Genomic DNA, 19,376 nt, shown 5'->3' with positions numbered 1-19,376 from the left:
CTGTGCATTTTATATTAATTGCTTTACTGAAGTTGTTCTTGAGATGCAATTTGGGGCTTTCAGTTGTCCACTACCATACTAGCTGTCCACTCTTCTAGGATGGCAATTTAGTGTTTGTCCATGATAAAAGGATCTGAACAGATATATTTAGAGTTCATTATTTGGCCAAAACTGCTAAAGGTATTACTAAATTTGAAATACTCAAGCTAGTGAAATACTTAAAATGGTCATGGCTATATCTCTGTCATGGATATTCATGATAGCCTATATTCCGTCAACGTGTGGGATATTTGTACAGAATGATTTTATGGTCATAGTTGCTATGGCAACTTTCCATCAGAAACAAAAATTTTGAAGGCCTTAAGCCTTTAGCCAAAAATAAATGCGTAATTGCAATGATCTAGGGATACTGCTTTGCGAGGCAAGACTGCCTACAGAAACATGACTTGCTAAAGTGATACAGATTCCTCCTTCAATCCTCTCCCCAAACCAGATTCTGTATGTCTTGACTGGTATGCAAGACTAGGTGGAATGAGGCACAAACTATTTGTTTCTTGACATGCGGAAAACTTCCAATGCCAAGGCTTGATCATTTCTAAATAATCAGGATGAACTGTGCTGTTAATGAGAGAAGTAAAAACCCAAGCTCAACCCCACCCCCATGCTCTAAACTCTAATAATCTAACAAACTCCCATTAGGACATGAAGCTTTGCAGATCCCCTTAGATTCCATAGAAGGCAGCTGTGCACTGTTGGCATGTATTCAGAATCCGTACACATGTATAGTACTAACACTGGGATGCAGGTTTGATCAAAGTAACCTAGAGGTCAACTTGCCCGAGGAGCCAACTGATATGACCACAATTAGTTACAGAAGAACCACATACACATAATTTTCTTTAATTGCAGTTTATTGAGCATCTTCTATTATATGATGAACACGTTATTCCCACTGATGCCATTTTGTTTCAGTCTCTGGACTTTATGCCACCCTGCACCATTCCCTTCACAACTGGAGAAACAAAGGGCAACGAACAAAACCCATAAAAAGAAGGAAGGAAGGTCTCTTGATGCTTCATATACCCTACAGAAATAAGAGAGAAATGGTCACCGTAATATAAAACCAACCAGGGAACTGGAATGCTGGGGAGGGGGAATGGAGAGACAAGTAGCACAAAAACCACCATCAGAGTAGTTGGCTTCGTCGTTGGTAGCCACCAGAGACTCATCAAGGATACTGACTAGCCTTGAAGATGGTTCTTCATTATTGGGGAAGAAAGAGGTATAGTAGAAAATATGAGCTCAGGTCAAACAAGCATGTTGCTACCATTACCCCCCTGCCATGCATTACCTGTCCTCTGGCGAGATAGTGGCAGTCTCTGGGGCTGCTGACCCAGCATCAGAGTCCTGTGAAAATATTGCATAGAAAGGGGGGGGGGAGTGCATAAGTAGTTTCACAAGCTCAACAGTACTCTATTCTCCTGCAGTTACAAAGCTTGCCTCTGGAAATGTCATTTGGAACAAAAACAGTTCTGGAATTTGTGGAGAAGCAGTTTTGCCTCCAAGGCCTTCTAGAGCAAACTGTAATCTTGCTTATTCCTCCAAACACTGGGTCAGAGGCTGGTGGGGCTCCTGCTACCCACTTTTCTGAGGGACAGGTGAGTCTGTGTGAAATCTTCATGTGAAAGGAAGGGGAAAACACTTTCGTAGCAATTCTCTTTGCTCCTTTATCAAATGAATTTGCAGTATTTGCCAGTACCTGCAGACTAACCATATGATTGAAAGTCTGCTTTAGTCAAAACTAAAAATCCAGTAGCCCAAGAACTCAAGACTGTTAGGACACAAGTGGAATAAACTCTGCAGGTTGCACAAAGTAAGCAATTTGAACGTGTTCTTTTAAAATGCACTTGAGTGAAACTAAGCTCCTCCCTTCTCTTATTGCATTCCACTGCAGCAAGAGTTTCTCTAGAGTTCAGCTTCCTTTGCTAATAGGGCTTGACTGGGCAGGAGAAGCGGCGAATTTTTAGAAATACTGGAATGTAGCAAGCTAAGGCAAGAGGGGTTTCATTCTCTTTACTGACACTGCTTTTCATGCAAAAATAGATCCAGCCTAACCCCCTGTTCTGCATATGAACAACACACACGTACACGGTTGTCTTGTCACATCTAGTTTGACTCATAGATGGTCACGTCACCTTTTGTTCAAAGTTTCTATTTGGATGGAAGAATAGCTTCACGCAGAGCCCAAGGACTGATGAGGCTGTAGGGAGCAAGAGGGAGGAATCTTGAGAAGACACAGGAGTGCCTGGTAAAGAAAGTAGCTGAGGTCTTGGGAGCCCTAGAGGCACGAAGGAGGGCAGTGTAAAAAAGCTGCATAAGTTATTTCAAATTACATCTTTTTTCCATGACAGAACTGAAGGCAGTGTGCCTGGAGCTTCCATGAGCTTCGTGTGGCTTTAAACCATTACTAGCCTTTATGCGGCGTGTATAGGGTGCTGGTGGAGAAGTAGTGCCTCTGGTGGGGGATACGCCATGCTCCTTCTGGGGTAGTTCGTCCACCATTCGTCCCCACCCTGCAGTCAGCTCTCACCTGTGGCTCCTAGAAGCTGTCAGAGCGACAGCGGCCACATCCCAGGAACAGCATCGACTGGCTGACTAAACCAGGTGAGAGTAGCTGATGGGTCTCAAACCCTCGGTGAGTTAGGTACTTCCCCTGAATGCGAATACAGGCTCCACTGGATTGACCAAGAGTGGGTCCATCGGTCAAGAAGGCGGTTTCCGCACGTGCTGTAGAGGGAAGTGAGGGACAGATGGGACTAGTCAACCTGGGAAGGTAGCTAATCTAGGAAAAGGCAAACTCTGATCCTAAACCTCTGTTGGCTCATGAGATATATTCAGGAGAAGAGCAAGCTAAGGAGCAAACCCTACACAAATCTGGAATGGAGTGTCTAAGATGGTTGGATGGTGCTTGATACGCCTCCTTCCTGCAAATCCTGCAGCCAAGCAAGGCCAAGATGGGGGTCTTGTCATCTGGGCAACCCAGGACCTCCATACACACTGCCCAGGCTTGCTTCCCAGGGAGGTCACTTTAGTACTGCTAATGCAGCGGTTTGGCTGCACCCCCTAGAGGTGTACTCTGTTGTCTATCAAGACAGACAGATGTGAACAACAGCAACAGCCCTTATGTACAGGACCATGAAAAAGAAGAGCAAAGGGAAGCATGGGTTGGAGAAATGAAGGCACTGAAGGAAAGCTGAATCAGGCAGGACATAAAAGGGGCTCTGGAAACTAGAGGGAGATGGGGGTGGGAGAGGAAGAATTCTGCATATTAACTCAATCTGTGAAGGATCTGGCTGTTTATCTCTAACTCTGTAGCAATGATTTCAAATATTTTTAAAAAATGCATGAGAGTGCAGTGTCTCTGGCTTTTTTCTACTCCCCCTTTTAAGCACAAATCACATTTTATTACAAGTACTCAACTGAGAGATTGGTCTGCAGTACTTATGTAGACCTACATATCAGGCGGGGGGCGGACGGGTGGACACTTTGGGTCTCTGTTAAATAGTGGCACAGCAGCAGAGGAAGATGGCAGTGCTGGTTCCTAATGCTCCTCTCCTTTTCACTTACAAAGCTTTCCTCCCAGCTGCTTCCTCTGGCCCTCCAGTGACATGAACACACTCATCAGGTATGCCAGCTGGGAAAAGCAGGTGTGGTGGAAAGACTACTGGCATGTCTGCAGTATGCACTGAAATCAGCATTCTTTAAAAGGTAAAGGTAAAGGTACCCCTGCCCATACGGGCCAGTCTTGACAGACTCTGGGGTTGTGCGCCCATCTCACTCAAGAGGCCAGGGGCCAGCGCTGTCCGGAGACACTTCCGGGTCACGTGGCCAGCGTGACATCGCTGCTCTGGCGAGCCAGAGCCGCACACGGAAACGCCGTTTACCTTCCCGCTGGTAAGCAGTCCCTATTTATCTACTTGCACCCGGAGGTGCTTTCGAACTGCTAGGTTGGCAGGCGCTGGGACCGAGCAGCGGAAGCGCACCCCGCCGCAGGGATTCGAAACGCCGACCTTTCGATCGGCAAGCCCTAGGCGCTAAGGCTTTAACCCACAGCGCCACCTTAGCTACATTAAAAAGAGAGGACCTGGGTGGAAGGATGCTAGGTTATCGAATTACTCCTTAGACACAGGTGACTAGTGCATGACTACTTTTACTGCATTTAATTTTATTATTTACATTGGTTTTAGCAAGTTTTTATAAGAAATGAGCTTAAGGAGGCATACAATCAATGGTCCAGTTCACACATCACTTTAAACTACAGTTGTTGGTGCACTGGGAGAAAACCAGGACCACATCACTCTTTCCTAGTCCTGCTACTCTGCAATACAGTGGTACCTTGGTTCTTGAACTTAATCCGTTCTGGGAGTCTGTTCGACTCCTGAAACTGTTCGAAAACCAAGGCGCGGCTTCTGATTGGCTGCAGGAGCTTCCTGCACTCAAGCTGTGAACCAGTTCAAGAGGGAGTGCTATCCCATCTTGCACAAACTGAATGCCCCCTACCCACCCACTAATCACACCTCCAGCTTATCCAGGTTGAGCTTCAATTTATAACCCCTCATCCAGTCCATTACTGGAAATGAGGTTGCCACATCTGGATTAGAGGGAGTTGGATGACACCCACATACTAAGGTCACTTCAACCCAAATTCTTGGCCATCACTCAGCAAGTTCAAGTAAATATTATTGGGGTGGGGGGAGCCAGGGCCTGTTCAAGATGTTTTACTGCCTGAGACAGATCAGCAAATGTTGTCCAGCTGCCACCTGCTCCACTGCTTCCTCCTGCTCCAGCATTTCCCCCTCCCCACGCTCTGCACCTCCAACATGACTTTTGCACATTTCACTGTGAATAAAGGCCTTGATCCACCCCACTGTTTCTCTAAGTCAGTCTGTCACATACATATCTCTTGGAAGTCCCTTCAAATGCAAAAAGGGTGCTTAAGATACCTGATCCTCTAAGCCACCCCTACTATGTGCTCTGTAGGTGGGAAAAGGTAACTTGTTGCATTATTATATCATTCAGGGTTGCCTTGCTTTTTCTAACTGAAGTTCTGTCTTGTAAGCATATCCAGTTTCCATGCAATCCCCCCCCCCCCAAAAAAATAAGACAGGCAGCCCAAAACTCATGTTGTGCTTCTCAGAAGTGTCATATTTCAGACACTCAAAAAATCATTGAGAAGCAAGGGGCACCTTGGTCTAACCAAACAAAGAACAAGTTCACATATGTGGCAGCACCAATGAATTGTTTCCACAGAATCCTATTACCCACAAACAGTACTGCATGGATTCTAGTGATTCCTGCAATCACAGCAGTCATTCACTTGCACATTAACTCTTCTTATCTTACACAAAGCTGTTCAGATGGCAAACCATGAACATTTGGTGGAAATGTCTCATAGGTTTATTATTAATGTTTATCTTGTGTTTAAAATCTGTGGCACATTAACTCCCAGGTTAACTGTGATCTAATGGGCACAGTAATGATCGCAAGCAAATAGTTGTAAAAGATTTCTTATGGCAATTGTTTGTACAGCTACAAATGATTTCCAATATATGAAGTTTCAAGGGGCAGTTTTGGAAAAAGTCTGTAGGGAAAATATGAAAGTTGAAGAAATCTTACTGTAATATGTTTTGAGATCATAAATATTTGCTTCTCATTCCACTCAGCTGCTGACAATTTTCCCCAATGAGTTCTATTTCTAACTGCTCATTCCACACAGCATTGCCTACATGAAGTATGAGCCAATGGCTCTTTAATGCAGAACATTCCTTGGAACTGAAAATCTGGGCCACAGTGAGATCAAATGTCAAATTTCACATTCCATTTCTGTTTAACAAAATTTGTACAGAGTCATTTCCTTCACCTTGAAATACATGAGAAGTATAAATACTACATGGAAAATGCCTTTGAAATGGAAGTGATAAAAATACAATCTAGCAGTACTTTTTGGAAGAAAGTGATGCATATTTTTAACATGAGCAAATGGATGCCCTAGGGGAAGGTTGTGATAAACTAGTCAGCAACAATCTCTTAAAGTACTGTGTAACATGAAATCCAGACAAGCACACACAGGTCTGTCAGCCCTCCATAATGGCTTTTAGTCAGTATTCCAGATTAAGGAGAAATGTGGAGTGTAAAGATCCATTATTGTGGATAAGAATTGACCAAGAGTCAGACTCACCATGCAGATTGACAAGTCAGGGAAGCTGCCTCTCATCTTTGCACGTTACACCAGCTAATGTTTTGGAATCCATCTCTCCACACATGGCAGCATTCTCAGTTCACGGGTGCCATCTGAATAAGTTCCTTCTTCTGCTGCCACCTACCAGTTTTATTACTCTGTTGCAGCACAAGGGTATATAGAAGAAGTTCTTGTTCAGCTTGCAGAAAAATCATACAATGGGGATCCTTTTAAGGCACCAAAGCTTATTTCAAGCTTTCCCCCATATCCACCCACACCCTTCAAAAAGAGTTCTGGACAGACGATACTCAGTAACAGGCTCTGGAAGGCCTCCCTACAGATGGAACTATCTGGATAAAGGACAGATTAAAATAGGATAGGCAAATACCACCTGGCGCTGCTACCATGTGACTTCCATATATTTCAGTAGGAAGGGATGTGCAGTAGCTTTGTCGGTTGGGTTGAGCTCAACTAATTTCCAGGTACTGTAGAACCTAGAAGGCTATTTAATTCTTTCTTATAGCATATTAGTAGCTACAGATCTGAAACACACGACCTGAGCCACATAGAACATCACAAAACCAAACAACTTTTACTGAAGACGTTAACACCTTCCTGGGCTCCCAAAGGGAAAAAAGTAGCACTTTGTTTTAACCTTTGTTGGGCACTGTTCACAAACACTCTTCCCACAGACTCCTACTGCTTCAACACCACTCTCATCCTTCTCCCTGCCCCCTTGGATCTCTCTCTTCCCAGGAATGATACTGGCAGAGCAGGGACAATGCTTCCTGAGGTGTTCCTAATCCATTGGGAATACTTTTATTTTCAGCAAAGGGACTACAACTGATTACCTCCTTTAATATATCAGTTCACAAGGGCGCAGCCAATTTAAAGGAAGCAATCTGCAGCATGAACTTTTCCTTAGTCTGTTTGCAAGTCGAAAGAGGCTTTCAACCACCTCCTTTAAATTAGCCAGGTGTTTGCAAATCGACAGGGGGAGGGAATACACTGCAAAAGCAGCCCCCTCACCAGCATGCATGCGTGTGTGTGTGTGTGTGTGTGTACACACGCATGCACTTTTTGTCTCAGTTTGCATAGAAAACAAAAATCACAAGAGAGGGTGCATATGTCAAAATGTTTGCAAAATTATTGTGCCCTCTTCAGCTAGCTCTAAAAGGTACAACCATTTCTTTCAGCCATCAAAGGACAAAAATATATTCAGGAGTAACCCTTCCATGCCAAGCGAAAAGGAGAAGCAGTAAAAACAATATGCAACAACTGTGAAATCTTAAAACATAAAAAGGCAAATCCTGCACTAGTGCTGCTTAAAAGATGTCCCAAGCTACAAATTTCAAAACGTGTTATGGGGTTAAACTGGCAAAGAAATGTTTTGCTTTAGGCGGTGTGCACACAAAATGTTAAAATACAGCAACACTGAAAAATGACTTATTTCCAACTTGTACACTAAAAAAATGATTTTAAGAGTGTTTATCTGAAGTATTATATTCTTCCTCATTAGAAAGTACCTTCAATATAGGCTATATCGTTGCAGTTGCAGCACTATACAAGTTTCGGGCTGTTAATAAATAGTTTTCAAAGTTATCAAGAGATCATTTGAATCACCAAGTATTACTGACATGAGTACCATCCTCAACAGGACATACTAAAAATGTCTGAAAACGTCACCCTCAAATGGCCTTAACAAAGGATGATAACCACCCTCCTCCCCCCCAGCCCTGCTATAAGAAATTAATTTTATATATAACTTTGTACAGCTAGTTTTTCATACCTGTTATTAATTGATGCCGATTAGTTTTGTGCTGATTGTGCCCCTGGAAAGCACCAAAGCCCTGTAAAAACTTAAGCCAAGAGTGTATATGGGGGGAGGGGGAAGGGAGTGAGAAGAGCAAGACAGGAACATGGGAGGGTGGAGATGGCAGAATTTATGGAATTACACACCATCCCACCACTCCTTTCTGAAGCAGTGCATGTTGTTTAAACTCATCCTTGCCATGATCCTACTTGAACACATGGATCCTGAAAAGGTTTATTAAAACATGGCTCTAGCAAAAAAGCAAAAAACAAAAACAAGAAGAACTCAACATGCTTCCTAAGCCTCATTCTTTCTGGACAGTAATAATATTAAAACTAGGGTGTTAGAAGAAAGGAAAGCAATGTTAGCAAACATGGGATGATCAAAAGAGCTGAAAGTTACCTGCCAACAGGTCGGTACTGGATGCCACCAAACTGCTGCGTTTACTGTTTTACCACAGGGGGGAAAAGTTTAGGGAGGAACATTCTCAAGGATTTTTCACAAGCTCTTTCTCTTGCCATCAGAAAGGGGAGAAGGGAAGTTTTTCTCTGGATTGTTTGACTTTTTTGGCTCCTGAAAAGTTTTGCAAAGAACAGTAAGAAAGTGTGAACTGTTAGAAACATCAGCAAAATGAATTCTATGTATATAAAAGTTTACATAGCAGAACAGTGTTCCCCAAGAACTACAAATTCCCACCCTAAAACATGGACAGTGCATTAATCAAATAAAAGACATTCAACTGAAAACTGGTACATGAGAGGGGGGTATGGAAACTTCCAACAATGGTCCAAGCCACCATCAGATCATCCCAAAAATCACCCTCCAAGGTCAGGAGACTCAAAATAAAAGTAAAAGAAAACTAAAGGAAAAAGGTAACATTTCATTATTAATCCTACAATAATTTGCATTTTAGGAATTCCTAGAACAGAGAAAAATTAAAAATAAAAAGAGACAGTAGCAGCAGAGGTTACCTGTCTGAGCACCTACAATTCCATAGAGAGAACAGGAGTGGGTCGTGAGTCTCACACCAGCCAAATAGCTCATAAACCTTCTCAAAAAGAGTGAGCCATGAGAAAGAATTGTACATGTTGATACGTCTTACAATGTTTAAGCCCTTACACATTTAACCTACTTGGGCTTTGCTTTTCTAAACTGGGAGACTTCTTAGAAGTTTAAATGATTTATTCCACTTGTTGATTCTGGTAAGAGTCCGGTGCAGCACCTCTCGTAGAGTTCTTTTTAATTTTTATAAGCATCGCAGGTCCAGAACATTTTTCTTAGGAGATAATCCACATGAGGCATTGCCGGCAAAGTCAGTGAAGCATGATCACACAGTTTGAAAGGTGAGTGCAACCCAACAAGAACAAAAGTAGTCCATGAGTGTGCTGTCCTTCCATCATTTATTACTGATGATCTATCACAGTGTTCCAGAATGAGAGGAGGGTTTATAAAATTTATCAAAACATTAAGACATTAAAGATCTGAAAACATACAAAGCTATAAACACAATCTGCATTTCTACACAATACAAAAATGTATGAAGGTAACCATTTTATCTGCAGAAATTGCTATACAGAAGTACAAACGTATTAAAAATACAAATAAAACATATGGAATTCATCAAGCTCCACCCACCACCACACATCCCAGCAACTTTGCTTCCATTTGTGTTATGTCATTGGCTATGCTGATACTATGACTTCTGTCTTACCAAGAGCTCATTTCAACATAAAGTTTCAAACTATGATCAGCAACGCTGGTGCTCTTACTGTATTTAAGTAAATATTCTTCAGAAAAGTGTGACATGTAGCATTAGCTTGTGTGGAAGTTTCACTCTGATTAGTAAGAGCATGATTTATTTTCTTTACCTGATAGGTATGTTGTTTTAAAAACCTTCTACCATGACATTTCCCTGGTGGAGCTACGATAGGCAGGGTAGGGGATGAATCTACAACCCTTGTTTTTTTTAAGTACAATTTCCTGTGAGATTTTAGTGCAACTTTTCTTCTCCCACAGATTAGCCACAATTTCCTCCATCTCACAATACATCCATGACCATCTCATGACAAGTAGACAAATCAAAGCTTGAAAAACTCTTCATGTTTCGTTTGTGTGTGTATGTTGTTCTTTTTTAGAAAGAAATGTGTGCTTCATTGCACTGTGTTTATACTGATGTAAACTGGGTCTAGGAATTTGGGGTGGGGAACAAAGACACGTGAGTGTGAAAATCAGACTTCTCACTACCAGTTTTGCTCAAGCAACGTAGACTAAATGCAGCCCTTATCAGAACTGTCAAAGAGTTACCAGTTCCTTCCTGGATTCACTTTGTTTCTTTTCAGTGAGTGATTCAGAGATTTGTAAAGTTCTATCAGATAACAGAAGGATAATTCTTTGCTCAAATTCCTGAAATATGCTCAGTGTTTCAAAGCACATATAAGGAAAAAGATTACCCAACTGGGTTGTCAGAGAAACCTGTATTTTAGAAGACACGTGTAGCTGGCAAAGGGTTGAAGAACCACCAACCAGGAAAAAAATTGTCAAAGATTGGGCTTTGCCTGAGTTGCTGGGTGTTTGGGGTTTTTTAAATGAAAACCTTTGTATCTTTTGTTCCAACCTGGGCACTCAATTTGCTTCATCAGCTAATGTCAACAGTCAACCTTCCACTTGATTTAAATAATATTTAATTCTACAAAAAAGAAGAGTACATATTTTAAAAAACAAAAAAAATGTACAAACAAGGCATGACCAAACCTCCATGAAAGCAGGTTAACACTTTTCTGTTTATTGCCGCCTGACGCCTCTCTGCGTAGTAATCCTCAACTGGTGTGTATTTAAGATCCGAGTGAAGGTTAGACAGCCAAGTGGAGAGGATGGGCCAGAGGAATGAAGCTCAGAGCCTCAGAAGGCAGAGGGGCCAGGCTCCTTTGAGGCATCCAGATAAAAGCAGCACTGTACACATAAGCTGCCCACCCTCCAAAAACTTTCCACAAACCATCTTCCTGTTGCAAACATTTACTATGTGGTGTTTTTTATAAAAAGTAATAGGATTCTGTATATATTGTTTCCATGTTGTACACACCCCAAAGAAAATAAATGAGTGAGAAATGGGTGAGGAGGAGGAAGGTGAGGCCATTAAAACAGACCCAAAGCTGCTGTTTTGGTTCTTTTATCAAATTTAATAAGAAAATGCACAGCCAGAAGTATCAGGATTGGGTAGGGGTTGGGAGAGGAGATCATCAGGCATTCTGGAAAAAAGAGTGACGAACTGGACAGACAAAAAACCAATGACAAAACAAAGCAAAATACAGACACATACATAGGGGCCTGAGATCCACAGAAGTGTGGCCTTAAATCATATTCCCATTCTGGCTGGGCCTTACTAGCAAAGTGTCCTATGTTGTTGCCCAAAACCTGCTTAATTCTCTTCAAGATTTATTCTTAAGGAAGTCACTTTAGATTTTAATGTGTTCTACAGAGAAACGTTACCAATAGTAGTAACACGTTAAGTTTACTCCAAGGTGGTTGTGAAATTTGCAACCACTTCAACCCTCCTCCACACCCCCTCCCACATTTTTCAGGGTAACAGATTAAAAAAAAAGGTGTCTAGTTTTTGTTTGTTAAATAGTGGTGATGTTAAACAGTATGGGTATTTTCAAGTTTGGCCACTGTTAAAGATGCAGGCATGGAGAAGGAAGTGTTGGACGAGCATGTATTAAAAACGAAACATTAACATAGCATATATCTTGCAAAAAGGACTAAAACACTAACAAATACAAGTCAATGCACATTTGTTTTCAACTAGTGTTATTCTTTTTCACATCGGATTAAACATTATTTTGTACACCAAAAGTTAACAGTGCTGTTTATCTTTGCCTTTTGCGCAAAAGAAAACATGCCACTTCTGCCATCAATGAACAAGACTGAAATTTAGACACACCTTCTCCCCCCACCCCAGGAATTAAAATAATTTCTTAAAAATCCACACATACTAAAATCTTTCTCCGAAAGAAAGTGGTTTGTTTTAAATATAAATGTATGGACATAAACCCATCTGTTAATACTGAAATGGCAGAAGTCACAGGTTTGGTTCAAAAGCTCATGCTGAACTAATAAATGCTGCACCCTGTTTAATTGCTTTAAGGGCCAGACTTCTGAGGCCATTACAGACTGTTTGTCAGGGATGCAAATTCTCACAGATCCTACAGATGTTAGATGGGAAATGCCGATATTTAGAACCTTTGGATGAAACAGAAATTGGCTGCCCTAACCTATAAACTCCTAATGGGACAAAAAGCAAGGGGTATAAAATAACCAATAGGACTGAGCGCTAATGAGGTGAGGGGATGGTTACAGACAATAGCTTACAAATGCTTTTGGAGAATTAAAACTTCTAAGTTCCAAAAGCACAAATCAAGCTGAATCACTTCCCAATGAACCCACATGCTCTGCAATGAGTTTAAAAATCACAGTGGCATCCCTAATGTTGCAAAGGTTCCAACCCCCTCCCCCACACAAATGCAGGTTCTTAACTGGGCATGACCAAAGGGAAATTGGCTGTCAAAAATATCAACTAAACGTATGTTCTGCAAAATCAATAAGTAGCAAAAAAGCAGCATTCACAGAACATGCGTTTTGATCTTGATCCCCAGACTAAAACCTCCCTTCACCTCCATAAGCTGCTTCCGATATACAGCACTACAAGTAGTTGTTGTTTTTTTAAAAAAAATGTACAAGAAAGTTGGTCATATTTATTTACATGTGGCATCACTCCACCAGGAGCTTAATCTCATTGGCTATTAGCTGGTTCATGTTGAATATACCCCCCGGGAGCTTGGTGAGCAACTCTCTCTCTGTGGTTTCAGGGTCGCTGTCGACAGAGCTGGAGCTGGCGCTCATATTGTCGACAGTGGCGCTAGCTGGAGGGCCCAGCTCTGGCTCGCTAGTCTCGCTAGCCGTGGATACCACAGAGAGCAAGGACATGCGTCGTGTCAAGCGACCGGGGGGAAGAAGGGAAGCGGCATAGTCCGCTATGATACCAGCTACATCTAGATTACAAGCCTTGTCAAAGGCAATGAAACCTACATTTGCATTGGCCTCGCAGACGTAGAACGAGCCATCATCCTTCATGAGGAGGTCGATGCCACATACATCCATCCCCAAGATGTTGGAAACCTGGATTGCCAGCTGCTTGCCTTGTTCACTCAGCGAGCACATCATTCCTATGCCACCTGGCAAAAGAGAGAAGGGTAAATCTTGGGGTGGGGCTACTGAAGGTCTACCTATTTGGGGGCTACATCTTAAAAAAAAAACCCATGGACCAAACAGGTAGAGATGCGGGGGCTCCATAACGAATAAGACTGAAGTCTTGGGGGAACATTTAGGGAAGTCTGTATCAAAAAGATGGAGTCCACCTGAATGACAGAAAACACAACAGCTAGTGCATAAATGGATGGGCATCTGTCATGGATGTTTCAGTTGATATTCCTGCATTGGAAGTGTTTGGACTAGATGACCCTTGGTGTCCCTTCCAAATCCACAATTCTATGAAAACAGGTGACAGAAAAACTTTTCAATCCAGCAGGGGATGATGAGCGAGATAAACAGATTCTATTTTTTTAAAAAAGAATTGCTTAACAGTATTTGAATACCAGCTTTTAACCACACTGCTTCTGAAAGTGGTTCACGATTAATATAGCTTTACAGGCAGATGATAGTGCCCTCACATTTGGTTCAAGATCTCACTCCATGAGAGGTAAAGCAAAAGGAGTGAATGAAATAAAAGTAGGCATTTAAAAACTTGGTGGGATAATCAAAGCCCAAGATATGTAACCATGGATATAACAGCCACAGAAAAGATAAAAGTGGTCCAAGGAGACAACATTTCAAGATAAAATAAGTGATAATACAGCCTATTTCCAGTCACACAGTTCATTGGCAGTAAGTTGGCACGTACCACATCACTATTCTTTTATATTTGTGACCAGATAAAACATATAAACTGAAGGAAGCCTACTACGTAATATTCTAAATACCATTATCTTGTCTTTTGAAAAAGTTGGTCAAGTCTCCAATTTCAAAATCTAATGTTTAATGTAACAGCTTAATTATTTGTAATTGCACATGAAATGGCTGCCACTTAAATTAGATTTTAAACTCTCCTTTGCCGGCCCTAATTCCACCCAAGAATAAGCACACTTCGAGTCTTACCAAGCGAGCAATTGCTCTGCATTCTACCGTCTGTTGAGCAACGCAGCATAGTGCCCACCACACGACCTCCCACTACGATGACACGAACATCTTTGCCATGGGATTCTTGGACATATTTTTGGAATAGATAAGGGGCCTCATGACGAATTAGATGGCTCAAGTCTGCCAAATGGTGCTTGTCTCTTGCCAGAAACACAGCTTTACCTGCATAAAAACAGTATAGAAGGTGAAAGGGGGAGGAGATCAGTGAATTTTCTGCATATTTTTAAAGGGTATAAAAAACATAATCCTTAATCTCAGTGCTGCAAAAAAGTATCCTGGCAGCACTGGTGCATGTATGAATAAAATTAAAATTGGTTAAGCGCTTTGCACATTTAGTGCTATAAAAATAGCGAAATTTGAAAAACAAAACATTACCTTAAAGCAAACTCACAATTTCCAACGTTTATTCCAGTTCTCAACTCCCTCAGTATAGGTCTGCCAGTATCCTTCAATCTTGGCCTGTACCATTCCGTGCTATTCTAGTAGTACTAGGTTGCAAGAGCGTTTTGCAACAGGTTTTGGGTTCTCTAGACACATAAAACAGAGGGCTGCACCAATCACAGTCCAAAGATGACAGCCGATTCCAAGGTGCTGTGTATGATTAGCTGATGAACCCAAAATGAACCACTCCCAATTAATTGGTAGCTACTAATTAGTGCAACAGTGAAAAATATAAAAAATTATTTATTTGCCAAATGCAAATCCATGGGAAGTATTAGAATTCTTAGTATCATTTAAGATGGGAAATATTCTTTTGTTGTTTATACCAGTAAGCTGAATGCAACAAAAAATCTATAAAAAAAATTATCCCTAGAAAAATGAACCCTGAGCCAGGCCTAAAACTAAACTGATACAGAAAGCTGCCTCAAGTGGCAGTGCCCCCTAAACTAGTCTTAAGGCCCCAGATGCAGTGGTGATGCGGAGCAAACAAAAGGCTGACTGCTCTCGACAAGGCAGGAAAGGAAACTGGAGCTGTGACGCCCCACTTCACAGAAATCTGTGCTCCTGCCTTGCCCACAAGCGGTCAGTTTCTTAAGCCCTTAGGACCACTCAGTACAGTGAGGCTTCACAATACATTGCTTCTGAAACAGCCATAACTGCACCGTGCAATTCTTGATCTCCAGCCCTTCCTCTTCCTTAACTGACCTATTCAAACTATCTACTTGCCATGAAACACACAAGAGCCTGGTGAAATGAAGATAAGTCATTCCTTTTAGCAACTGATAAGGCAAGCAAATCACTTTTGCTTAAAATGTTTACTTTAGGGAAATATTTCATCCCTGTATTTATGCAATCCTGTGTCCACAGGCCTTGGACTTTTGCTTACAGGCAAATTCTTTCTTTCAGACAACCCCCAAAGCCCCAAACAGCTATTCTCCTGCAAGAGGCCACATAACAGAAACACAAAACATAAGCATTGTCCAACAGAGGAATTTCAAAGGGAAAACCCAGAATGAAATAGCTGGACTGGAATACAGAAGTTTGTTTCTACTCATCTGGGTACGCCCCATTGCAGATGTGGATTTACTCAGCCATGCTTAGATCACTGTGTCCTCACTAGGGCTGGGCGTTAAATTGATATACCATCCAAAACTGGTTTAAAGTCCATATCATATCAGTTTCATAATTTTTGACATGGCAATATATTGCGGACCATGATGTGTGTTTGCTATGCAAAAATCACGATGTGGGGAAAACTGTGAAGCCAGCCAGTGCCTCTGCACAGCTCCATCCTTATTTCAGACATCATGATATTATCAGTGTATCACAATGTTCAGCTGATGATATATCACAATGTTGAAAGCCAGATATCGCCCAGACCGACTTCTCACCAATTACTGCTGTTTTAAGTTGTCACTGTGTTTATTTCACATACATTGAAGCTTTTTCTGGAACAATTGTCTGGGATATGTGTGGGTGTGCATGTGCACATGCATTTATGTGTAGCAAACATTTGCCTGTGGTGTTCCACACCAGAATTTCATCTGCAATCACCTCAGTCCATTGCACATGGCTGGTTCTGCAGGCCTGGGAACAGGATTTAAGTAATTATATCTTGCTTCTGTCTGCTCCTTTTGACTGTGTGGTCAGAGAGTTGCCCCACAAAGCATAAATATTAGCCCTGTCTACCCAGCTACCCCTTTTTGCTGCTTCCACGATTGTTACTGTCTAGATATCCAAAACAAGGGTTTAGCCTTAATTCCACATCCCTGCCACCACCAAAAAACAGGACTTCAACCATTATTTCCTAAATCACTGCTAAGTTCATGGGTTGGTTTCCTGTGAAAATGTTGCTTGCTCTAGTGTTTCCATTCCCCCTCACTGGCAAAAAGCTCATTCTCTCAGAGATGCACAAAACCTTTCTTATTGGGAGGCTATGCGTTCTTCAGGGTTAGCTTCAAAGAGCACATTGCACCCTAATTAAACCATGCTAACATTACATGCAACTTAGCAGGCCACTGTTAGAAACAGACCGTATGGTGATCCTGCATATATGATAGTAACACAATTACTATTATTAGTCCTGCAGAATGTTCGCCGCCACCCCTCCCCCTTGTATTTTTTATTAAAGTTTTCTTGGTTTACACAGGTATGCGCAATGTCTCTTTTTTTCAAGTTACATTTTCCATAGGTCAGTTTCATTTGCTGAGACATCAGGGTTACATTAGGAAGAAAGAGGGGGAGAGGTGGGGGGGAAGGGGGTCGCCCCTCCACCTTGTAAACTACTGTATCTTTGCTTACTAGTCAATAGCTCTAGTCTTAGTATTTTCTTAAAATACTTGCTCAAAATGCAGTAATTTTATTTTTAGAAAATAATCTGAGTACCCTGCTGAATCAAACCAGCATCCTCTTTTCACAGTGGCCAGCCAGAAGCTGACAGGAAGGCCACAAGCACAACATGAGTGAAACAACACAGTCTCCACTTGTGTTTCCGAAGCAACTGGTGTTCAGAGGCATAAGGCCTCTGATACAGAGGTAAAATACAGCCATCATGACTACGGGTCATTGACCACCTTAACCTCCAGGCTATCCTCAAGGGATACCCTGAATCTTTGTTTTAATGGCTTCAGGTTGCATTTTTATTGCAATGATACAGTTTGTTTATTACATTGCAGAGTTTTAAAAAATATTAAGCAGTTTATAAATGCTCTAAATAAATAAAATCAGAAACTAGAAAAGCTTTGTTGCAAATGTTGTTCGATAAGCTTAATATAAATCAATCACTTAAACAGAGTTTAAATTCTAAATTCAAATGCTAACACCAAAATTATCAATAAATTATACTTTACGCTAGCTGAGAAAAGGTAAGGATTTTTGTTCCTCTTATTAAAATGATTCAACATGCAGAAATACACTTATGTGATTTTGTAGCTAAATAAAACACTTGGTGTTCTACTTATCCACATGTTGAGAGAGGTATACCACCTTAGTTAGAAGGTCTAGGCAAACCTCATTTGCCTGTTCTGCCCATTTCCACAATGTCTTTTTGACGTTTAGGGCTACTTCTGGGTTTGGTGCTATGCCCGATCGCGCATCATTCGGACATGCTTAAATTGGTCATTGCCTGTACATCAGTTTGTTATTCAGGCAAGGGTTGATACTACTACATCACTGTAAAAATCTGCATCTTCTTGTCAAGGCTGAGTTTAGGATATTTAAAGAGTTTCTGAAATAGCCAGGAAGCTTTAGACAAAGCACAATCCTCATTCAGCACTCCATAGCAATTATGCACAGATTCTCACTCACCTCTATGACCACGTGTGTTCTTCACAACCATGGGGAACTCCAACACTTCTGCTTCATCAATCATTTTGGCAAAATTTTCATGACCACCTGGACAGGAAAAAATATGTACATGTTGCCAGTGAAGCGTTCAGCCAATTTCTAGCAAAGGCATATTCCAAACGCCAACACAATTATTTAAGAAGACAACCCTGGAACCCAGATTGTTCATTTTCACATCAGAATTTACAGAGGTTATCTATTCTGGCCATATGCTGAATAGAATTTCCTATTAATTTACATGTTGGTTAAAATGTGACTTTCTAATATCAGATCATCATCATATTTTAACATTGATGCCTTTTCTTTCCTCAATTTTAAAAAGTTTACAATTATAGTACTGTAGAAACAATCACAGGCCTCATGTGAGGGAGTGTCCAAGCTGCTCTGCATGGGAATGAATTTCTCCCAAAAGATCCAATTTGCTTATTTTTTGTATTTTTAGTATTTATATTTTATTGAAAGAATTTCAATTATCAATTTGCTTCCTGAGGGCACTGATCAATTCAGATTTCATTAGAAGTGCAAATGATATCCACAGCATGCAGTGTCTTGTACCAACTAGGGCTGATATGCAAGCTGCAACTGCTCCTCAACAAATACAGCTTGGCCACAGTGATCCATGCCCTAATAACTGCTTGACTGCACCAATACAATGTGGGCTGCCTTTGGTGATTTCCCAGAAACTTAAGTAAACTCACAACACAGCTGCTGTGTTACTAACTAGGACTGGCTATAGATCTCATCAGAGCTTACAAGAGCTGCACTGGCTGCCACTCCATTTCCGAACACAATTCAAGTGTTGCTCATTCTTTACAAAACCCTACATGGGGCTTTGCTTCTTGAAGGAAGGTCTTCTCCCACACAAACTGGCTTCAACCCTTCATTCTTCATCCGAGGCCCTTCTTCTGATTGCCTGCCCTTTGAAATTAGGCATGTGGTAATCAGGGATACGGCCTCCTCAGACGTGGTGCCTTAAATATGGCTACCTTTAAATCGGTCTGGAAATCCCAAATGGTGTGGAATGTTGCTGCTTGGTTTCTGGTGGGAGCAAGGCGACTGGAGCACATAACTTCAATTCTGTACCAGTTACACTGGTTATTGGTACACCTCCCAGTCCAACTGAAAGTGCTAGTTCTGACCTTAAGAGTCCTAAGTCATTTGGGGCAGAGTTGTTCAAAGGACTGCCTACATCCATATGAACCTGCCTGGATATTAAGAGATGCCTCTGAGACTCTGCTTCTGCACCTGCCAGTGAAGTCTATTTAGCTGGTGGCCATGACAAAGACCCCT

The 19,376-nt window shown here is 41.6% G+C and overlaps 1 protein-coding gene and 2 long non-coding RNA genes across 3 annotated transcripts in view; 1 reads left to right on the top strand and 2 right to left on the bottom strand.

The window, feature by feature from the left end:
- Positions 1-893: 893 nt before the first annotated feature.
- Positions 894-6,377, bottom strand: LOC307206550. Its single transcript, XR_013834326.1, has 2 exons — positions 6,239-6,377; positions 894-2,787 (listed from the first exon to the last, which is right to left on the bottom strand). It is a non-coding gene; the product is annotated as an uncharacterized lncRNA (long non-coding RNA).
- Positions 6,378-7,186: 809 nt separating this feature from the next.
- On the top strand, positions 7,187-8,312 carry LOC307206642. The gene is made up of 2 exons (XR_013834449.1): positions 7,187-7,281; positions 7,328-8,312. It is a non-coding gene; the product is annotated as an uncharacterized lncRNA (long non-coding RNA).
- A 2,894-nt stretch (positions 8,313-11,206) lies between these two features.
- Positions 11,207-19,376, bottom strand: part of RIMKLB (ribosomal modification protein rimK like family member B) — a 41,659-nt gene continuing 33,489 nt past the window's right edge. The window contains exons 5-7 of the mRNA XM_079959665.1: positions 18,048-18,134; positions 14,259-14,462; positions 11,207-13,279 (exon numbers count right to left, since the gene is read on the bottom strand). Of these exons, the coding sequence (XP_079815791.1) occupies positions 12,816-13,279; positions 14,259-14,462; positions 18,048-18,134 (755 nt within the window). The 3' untranslated portion in view covers positions 11,207-12,815. The remainder of the gene's footprint in view (positions 13,280-14,258; positions 14,463-18,047; positions 18,135-19,376) is intronic.

Source organism: Podarcis cretensis (assembly GCF_951804945.1).
Source record: "Podarcis cretensis genome assembly, chromosome: 17".
NCBI classification, from domain to species: domain Eukaryota; kingdom Metazoa; phylum Chordata; class Lepidosauria; order Squamata; family Lacertidae; genus Podarcis; species Podarcis cretensis.
This window is presented reverse-complemented; position numbering and strand designations above follow the sequence as displayed.